The sequence below is a fragment of the Melanostigma gelatinosum genome, assembly GCF_949748355.1.
Source record: "Melanostigma gelatinosum genome assembly, chromosome: 23".
NCBI classification, from domain to species: domain Eukaryota; kingdom Metazoa; phylum Chordata; class Actinopteri; order Perciformes; family Zoarcidae; genus Melanostigma; species Melanostigma gelatinosum.
This window is the reverse complement of record NC_136656.1, coordinates 15,466,460-15,475,345: the sequence shown is the minus strand read 5'-3', so window position 1 is coordinate 15,475,345 and position 8,886 is coordinate 15,466,460. Positions and strand designations below refer to the sequence as shown.

Genomic DNA, 8,886 nt, shown 5'->3' with positions numbered 1-8,886 from the left:
AGACAGAGGACTGACTGATGGGACTGTGAGCAGCTTACCCCAGCTGAGAGAGGTAGTCCATGACCCCACTCTCCTTTAGGTAGGAGGTGACCACTCCACTGCCAGGCGACAGGCTGGTCTTTATGTATGGCTTCACGCTCAGGCCACACTCGATTGCTTTTTTTGCAAGGAGCCCTGAAAGAAGAGCATTTATCTTTATTAACTGTGTCAGGAGTTAATACTCCCCCATGATATTCCAGAAATCCCGTTAAGAGAAGTCTTACACACCCACCTGCTCCAAGCATGACAGATGGGTTGCTTGTGTTGGTGCAGCTGGTGATGGCAGCGATGACCACCGAGCCGTGGCTCAGTGAATACTCGTTCCCGTTAAACTGGAAGGGGACCACAGCGCTGTGACGCTCTGGAGCCATCTGGAAGCCCTTGAAACCTTGCTGAAGAAGTCACAGAGCGACATGAGACGAGTCAAACACACAGCAACAGCAGAGTGTCCTTTCAGTTGTTGGAACTATACATTTCACCATACTTCACTTTGAGAAATATGAACAGAACTTTCTACAAACTTTCCTTCAATTTAAAAAGAAGCAACAGAGAACAAGAGAAGTTTTAAATGAAATAATGCCCATCCAGAAGGCACCCATAAAAATAAGTCTAAAATATGCAATGTTTTGATTTGAATATCTAAAAAATAAAGCAAGATTACAACTCTGAACAGACATTTGATGCTAGCGCTTTGTGTTTTCTTTACTAATACTACAGACATTTGAGTCAGTATCAAAAGGTGCTGAGATTCAATCCCCAGCCCTTCTGACAAGTGGCACCAGTCTTAATTCACATTAAATGCATACTTGATCATATTTCATGTTGAGCGCTTCTTTGTTTAGGAGCAGGCCACATTGCATTTCACTACATATATTGTGAGTGTATCTGAATCCTTGAATCCTTGATGCGATGTGTGAGCACCTACCTTTGCTCCCAGGCAGGCTTCAAAGTCGGTCTTCATGTCGGACACAGGGATTCTGTCCTGAGGTCTTTTGGGGCCACTGCAGCATGGGACCACTGTGGTCAGATCCAGCTCCACCACCTGAGAGACGGAGATGAGGATGTACTAGAGCTCTCTGCCTCACTGTGCTCTGCCAGAAGTCTCCGTCATCATTGGCAATTCATACTATTCTGCTTACACATTGTCGAAACTTACGTCTTATGCTGAACCAAGTCATATATGTTTTTCGTCTCATCATATTTTAGTGTTTGGTATCACATTACTACATGTTGCAGCTGACAGCTAGCAGGTTCAGAGTGTCAGCGAGGAACTCTGTTGAGCCATTTTGGCATTTGGAAACACTATTTGACCTTTTAAAAAGCCACCGTTAGTCAACCTTTCTTTATGGGCTCAACAATCTCCAACTATAACTTCAAAATGCAGAGCAATGTAGAGACTGACCCGAGTGAAGTCTGGATCCTGGGAGACATCGTTGTAGTCTCTGAACATGGCCACTGCCTTCAGGTACTTTGTAACGTACGCCTGCTTTTCTGCTTCTCGCCCTGAATGGAAACAAACCTTGGAAACAATTTCTTATCATAAATCAGAGAGATGAAAACATCCGGATCTCCACAGCTGGACACTCACCGGTCTGCTCCAGGTACTGGATGCTGACGTTGTCCACGGGGAAGAAGGCTGCTGTGGCTCCGTACTCCGGACACATGTTGGCGATGGTGGCTCTGTCGGCGATGGACAGCTGAGCAACGCCTGGGCCAAAGAACTCCACAAACTTCCCCACGACACCCACCTGACGGAGGTGCTGAGAGCACAAGGAGGGTGGGGACAATGTGAGATTTAGACATCTTGGAAACCCCGACAGAATCAAACGCGTCTCTGCATACCTCTTATTTACTCTGATGATTACATTGTTAAAAGGTTGAAGCGTGATTACCTTAGTAACTGTGAGGACAATGTCTGTGGAGGTGATGAAGTTGTTTGGCGTCCCGGACAGCTTGTATCCCACCACCTCAGGCAGCACCATGCTGATTGGCTGACCCAGCATAACGGCCTCCGCCTCAATCCCACCCACACCTGAGGGTTTGATGGTGACTCTTATTAGGAACTTCATGATCAGAGACCAATAAAGTGCGGCTGTTGTAGTTATTGTCATGCTATCGTTAGCTAGCAGCTCATCCATTGCTCTGCATGAATAAATGAGAGCAGGCATCTGCACCAAATATAAACCACAGCTGGATATGTGTCTTACCCCAGCCCAGCACTCCCAGTCCATCGATCATGGTGGTGTGGGAGTCGGTGCCCACCAGGCTGTCTGGGTAGAAGAAGCCATCCTGGTTGAACACCACTCTGGCCAGGTACTCCAGGTTGACCTGGTGAACGATCCCTGAACCAGGAGGGATGATGCGCATGTTCCTGAAGGCTTTTGAGCCCCACTGGGAAGGACACAACATATTTAATGGTAAAACAAATCTCTACATACTTCCCTTTATATCAGGCCTCACACTGGTTTGTTCACTTTTATCACCTTTAAGAACTGAAACCTCTCTCTGTTGCGGTCAAACTCCAAGTCCTGGTTTTTGTGAAGACTGTCCGACCTAAAGGAAAAAGAGCCCGTGTGTTTACGACGCAGAGAGGGAGACAAAGTATATTACAGTGATAAAGCCTCAGCAAACTGAGATGATGTTCATGTTTTATCGGTATGAAGGATAATAGAGAATATGAAGCGACGGCGCCATGGTGGAGAGAGTTCTTACTTCCTGTTAAAGTCCACCTGGATGGAATGATCGATGACGAGGTCGGCGGGGCAAACAGGATTAATCTTCTCTGGGTCACCGCCCAGTTTCATCACCGCATCACGCATGGCAGCAAAGTCCACCACAGCAGGGACACCACTGCAAAGACAGACACAGTGTCCACTCACCACCAGCACCACCATCATCATCATCACTGAATTCAAAAGGAAATCGGGCTTGGGAGAAATCACCTGAAATCAATATCACAATTAGGACAAGATTCTTTATCTCCACAGGCAGCATCTTTTTAATTCTTTGTGTTGAACAATAAACTGATATGAATGGGTTATGACTATGAGTATAACATATTCAGCAGTTAATAAGCCTTTGAGGCTTTTGCTTGACACCATGATTTCATGGCTGAACCATTCCATCAAATTAGATATCATAGAAGTATAAGGCTGATGATATTTTTGTATTTTTCTAAACAAAGAAAACTAAAACAACGACGACGAGTTAGTCAATCACTCAAAACTGTTTGACTTTCTAACCCAGTCTATTGCTATGAGCTCCAAGCCCACTGGTTTCCACTGAAGATTTAAATCTTCAAAAAGCTTAATAATTCCATGAAACTGTAGTTTTCATCAAATGTTACTCAAACGGGAGGAAATAACTAATTATTTGGGGACTTTTTCCAGCGGCAGTGTGTGTTCATGGTGATGAAGGAACATGTCACCCAGAGCAACAGTGAGGCTCATTGATGTGTTCCAACAACGACGGAGCTCTGTGGCACAGAGAGATACACAACACTACTTAGTGGATCCATTCATTGTTGGTTTGGCTCTGCTCATATCATTTTAAACATATTTCTCCCAAATGGTCAACATTTGAAGCAGCGGAGACCAAGATATCCTGACTTTTAGTCCTTGTATGGGTCAACCTGCATAAACACGTCCTACATTTCCCATAATGCACCTCAGTATCATTCAACCTTAGACACTGTCTGATAAACAACCACGTCTTTCATGCTGAAGTTGGCAAACTGTAACGCAGGCTCTCTGTTATGAATTTGTAGAATTCAAAGCCAAACTGATTGTTCTGATGACATCACTCATTCCCATTCAACAATGAGTAGTTCTCCCAGTGACTGTGGCCCATGTGTGTAAAACTGATGGCGTGCCCTCTGCTGTACTTACTGTAAAGGGCTCCGTCCGTTGTTAAAAACCTATGGAGCTACTCACTGACATTATAATGCAAATGAATAGTTTCCACATACGTGAAGTCCTGGAGGATGACGCGAGCGGGTCGGAATGGCACCTCCACAGTTTGAGTCTGGGTCTGCTTCCAGTTGAGGATGCTTTCCACATCTGAGCGCTTCACCAGAAACTCATCACAGTTCCTGACAGCAGACTCCAGGAGGACCCGGATAGAGAAGGGCAGGCGGTCTGAGGAGCAGATGGACAGTGAACCTCTCTGGAATACAGATCGCTAAAACGACTCCATTACTCTGACAACAGGTTTCATGTCTGCATACAGTAGAGAATTGTTGTTACCATATCGGGGATCTCCAAGTTTGGAAAGATTGTAAAACTGCTGCTTTTGGTCGTTGGGGTCCAGAGGCTCAACTATATGTTGAAAAGGATTTTTCACAGTCGCAGACATCCTCCTCTGTGTGTCGGTACGGATCTAAAGCAGGAACAAAAGCAACATAAGGATGTTTGTAATACCATACAATAAATAACAGAAGCAGGGACAAAATTAAACATACAGAAAACATGAAATCTTCTCATTCGTCTTACTTTTTTTACCCTGCTAACGTGAAGACCAGATTAATCAAATCAGAAAGTTGTATCTCCATACAGAGCATGAAGAGGGTTAAATACAAATAATCGGAGGCGTTTCCATGTTCAGTGTGGAAATGGATTAGCCGGAGGGTTAGTGAACTCTCAACGCATGTTTTACAAACCCTTACACAACTCAGACACCTCTTTAGCAATCTGATTCAACTTTAAACAGAACAATTCTTCAAAAAAACAAACTTGAAATGGAAATGTGCAACTGAGTGTTGGACAAGCTTTACTTGTTGAAAAATAACACAAGGTGAATAAGAGTTGAGAGGATTGCTTGTGCTACATGTTCCTGTAGAGTGGAGAACAGAGACTCTTTCACATCCTGAATGGACACATATTTGGCTGCTTAGTTGAAGAGAGCCAGCCCGAGGTCTGCTGCAAAGTGCAAAGTCCATTTATGACACTGACATTACTGTGATGCAACACACCCAGAGCACGTGTCTGGTGTGACAATATGAAACAGTTATGTTCAGTGTATTGGTAAATGAATTGATAATGACTGGTGCTGGATATTGAACGTCTATATTCCTTGGTTCAAACCTAAATATGTCCATGCCATGAGTATTAGGAAAACTGAATGTTCAGATTTGTCATCTTGTTGACGTAATTCTCTGACCGCACAGTTCCTCATGTAAATCAAAAATTTGACATCTTGAGACTGTCATCACAATGATGGATATCATATAAACAAACCATCCCGCATATTGCAAATAAATATGTTCTTTCTAAAACAATGATGATTTTGTTTGATCGCACCAGAACTGTGTTACCGTAAGTGGTATAGCAGTTGACTTGGATCTTGTCCTACATTTGTTCATCAGTATTTCCATTCCAACCCTTTAACTTCACTTGGCCCTCTGACGGAAGTTAGCATTAGCTAACGGTACTCGTTCAAACTCAAATATTAACAAACGCTTGAGTTTAGCATGAAAACATAAAAGGAAAGGGCCGGTCTTAAAGCATTGCTGGAGGCGGTTTCCCATCTAGTATTAGCATGACATGGTACAACCAATACAAATGTTGAATGTGACAGCCCAAGTTAGCTAACCTAACCTAACGTTACGTCTCAACATTGTGCAGAAGAGGGACTCCACAACGTTACTCTAGTGTCCGCTCTAACATTAGTGAAGACAGTTTACGAGACACGTATTCAATCTAGTCAGACTCTACTTACTTCTGTGTGCAGGAGGAGATACCACAGAGCACGGCCGTGTTTTACACTGACAGAGAGAGAATACAAGACTACGGTACTTCCGCAGAAAGCAGCCACAGCGATTCATTTTGTCTTCTTCGGTGTTTATTGGCAGTTGGCCAACCACCCTAGAAGTGCATTGCCGCCACCTATTGGACTGGAGTGTGGGAGCGGTAGATTGACGGAAACAATAAATGAATACACATTTTCTCTATTTCCAACAGATTCCCCAATATAATATAATATTTTCCATTGATCAGTCCTGATTATATTCATTCTTTCTTCATACCTATGCATAGTTGAGCAGTTTCTGCTTACAGTGTATGCATTGTCAATTCAGGTGCTTGCCTATTCTGTGTTTGATTTAATGCTGTATGTCCTATTCTGATGCTACGTTCACACCGGTCGCGTTGATTTTTTAACTTCTGCTTTGCTTAAAGGTACATGTATATCAATGACGTCGTTTTAATGACTGGTTAGCCGATACGTCTGCATGTTCATTTGCTACATGAGCAGGAATTCAAAGGAAGGAGGGATCTCAAAACCCCTGCTATGGTCTGAGTACAGCATAACAATGCCATACAATATATCCTGTCACCTATATTTCACACAAATATAAGTTTTATTATATATATTATTTGTTTGAATTTGACCAATCCAGGGCCCTGGAATGTGTGGGGGCCCCTGTGCTGTAGCCAGGCCAGCCCTGTGCCGCCCAGGGACCTTTAGAAGGAAGAGAATGACCCTTGTGTTCATCAATTGTGGTCATCAATTTCTTTTAAAGCTTCAGTTTCAAAAACTACAGATGATTCAGTCACATTGTTCATTGTTCATGAAAAAAAGAGTTTAAACTAGATTAAATGTTGAGTCCCTGCACTTCATGTCGTTGTCCAGTAGATGGTGGTGCTGTTACCGTCTTCACAGCTGCTGTCAGCTCCACCAGTATGATAGTCATTCAAGAGCTTCTGACCTTTTGACCAGATGATGCTCCTGAGAGGAGGCGCAAAGGTGAGAGCACATGTAACACATCATTTCAATTCAAATCATATTCATCTTCCACCAGTTAAAGTTCAGCAGCCTGTAATCAGACAGTCGCATTTACTGTCGTCATCTTTACAGTTTTTAGTAAACCAACAGGATCATCATCACATCACATAAACTTGCTCAAGGAGAAATGACTCCAAATAATCTATGAAAGTCAAGATAATCCCCACTGATCTGCACAATGGTACCATGAATACATTGTTTGGTTTAAACATGCATTCATAATACTTTATCCATCACTTTTAGCTAACCATTTCAACTTTTATGTAAGTATACCAACTAGTTTCTATGTACTCTCATAAGAGATATTTGAGTGTGACAATGGATTCAGGTCACTGGGAAACTTGTGCATGTCCTGTGCAGTCGACTCACTGGATTAAAAATGGACCATCTTTGGATCAACGTGCACCGACGAAATAATTGTTCACTTTACCAGATTAACCGTGAGTTCCAGTGGTTCCAGTGGTTGTATTTCCTCTCATGTAGTACCTCTACATCGTGGCTCTGCACTGCAGATCTGTTCACCTGCCGCTGTAGGCTCAGAAGTAACATCAGTGTCAACTTGTTGGTCAACAAAGCATTTTTTTTGTGTTTAAATGTTTCCCCAACCTGAAAAACTACCACATACATAGTCACATCCCACCTGGGAACATTTCAGGGATTTATGACCTTATGGCTAATGGGTTGTGAATATCGAGAAAAAACATAAATAATTAATTTCTAGTGTTTGTCTTCTTACCGTCTAAAGCTTAATTGATGTTTCTTATGGTGACTAAAACCAGCTTGTAGTCCATCTGTACACACTGTAAAGATCACTTGTTACAGCATTCATTGGAAAATCAATACAAATACTCATATTATAACAATAACTGAATGTAAAACTTAAGTGTGTGTGAGTGTGTGTGTGTGTATGTGTGTGTGTGTGTGTGTGTGTGTTGTGGGTATGCTTCATACCAGTTGTCCTTTGTGTCAATGTCCTCCAGGCAGGAAGGTGACAGAGTGATTGACAGCTCAGTCTGTTCCCGTGACTGAGACATTTTGTTTTCCATTCTGCCAATGCACTGTGTGGCCTCAGCAGTCACAGTACACACACACACACACACCCACACCCACACACACATACACATACACACACATACCGGCCATGACATAAGGGGCTTGGTTCTGGCAGCAGGTCATGATTGGCTGACTAAATATTGTGGGTGTGGTCTCAGGAATATGAATGAATTCTGACAGGTCTGTGATGATGTAACTGTGACATCAGAAATTGGGGTGATTGCCTCAAAATGTCCAGATCAGTCAAACTAACACCTGTTCACATTCATGCAGCAGTATTCATGGCTCCGACAGGCTGTGAAGGCTTAAATCTATTCATGATTGATTGTAATGTTGTTCTTTTTCAGGGTTCACTTTACAGAAACCTCACATTTTGAATATTTTGTCCAACATAAAAACACATTACATACATTAGCAGGTGAGAAGTAGATAGCAGACCAGGCTCAGTCTATCAGACAGTCTTCAAGGTCAGATGTGTGTGTGAGCTTGAATGGTTTGAAGGTTATAAAGGGTTGATCTGTTTTTAACAATAGCATCACAGCTATGGATCTTTTCCTGTGGAACACACTGTTTGGTTTGTATAGCAACGTCTACCTTGAAGTGGCACTGATCAATATATTTGCAGTAACAATGGATCTATGTGTATGTTTCATGTGAAAGTGCTCCCTTGTGAGTACAACCCACAGACTGCACCCCTTGGTTGTACAAAGTCTTTTAGCATCTTTAAGCCCAACGTTATTGTTTTGGTTCACTCTCATCACTCTTATCAATCTGGTTTCCAGCAGCATGCTGCTGTTTTCAGAGAGAAATCTCTGATGAAGTCACTCTACTCTCCCTACAGCAAACAGCAGGCGGACACAACTAGAGACTCGCTGGGGAACATAGTGGAGCATATTCAATTGAAATCAGTCAGGCTCTTAAATTTCGAACCAGATCAAATATGACTTGGAGTCTTTCCATGCAAACACTGTCCTCTCCTTGATTTGGGCTGTAAGAGAGTCCCTCTTGTATTCT

At 42.8% G+C, this 8,886-nt stretch overlaps 1 protein-coding gene across 1 annotated transcript in view; it reads right to left on the bottom strand.

Moving 5' to 3' along the window:
* Positions 1-5,851, bottom strand: part of aco1 (aconitase 1, soluble) — a 15,852-nt gene extending 10,001 nt beyond the window's left edge. Inside the window, exons 1-12 of the mRNA XM_079295710.1 lie at positions 5,755-5,851; positions 4,284-4,416; positions 4,007-4,175; positions 2,752-2,889; positions 2,523-2,592; positions 2,247-2,430; positions 1,932-2,071; positions 1,628-1,799; positions 1,442-1,542; positions 965-1,081; positions 272-431; positions 39-174 (exon numbers count right to left, since the gene is read on the bottom strand). Coding sequence (XP_079151836.1) covers positions 39-174; positions 272-431; positions 965-1,081; positions 1,442-1,542; positions 1,628-1,799; positions 1,932-2,071; positions 2,247-2,430; positions 2,523-2,592; positions 2,752-2,889; positions 4,007-4,175; positions 4,284-4,392 — 1,496 coding nt within the window. The 5' untranslated portion in view covers positions 4,393-4,416; positions 5,755-5,851. The remainder of the gene's footprint in view (positions 1-38; positions 175-271; positions 432-964; positions 1,082-1,441; positions 1,543-1,627; positions 1,800-1,931; positions 2,072-2,246; positions 2,431-2,522; positions 2,593-2,751; positions 2,890-4,006; positions 4,176-4,283; positions 4,417-5,754) is intronic.
* Between the last annotated feature and the right edge of the window lie 3,035 nt (positions 5,852-8,886).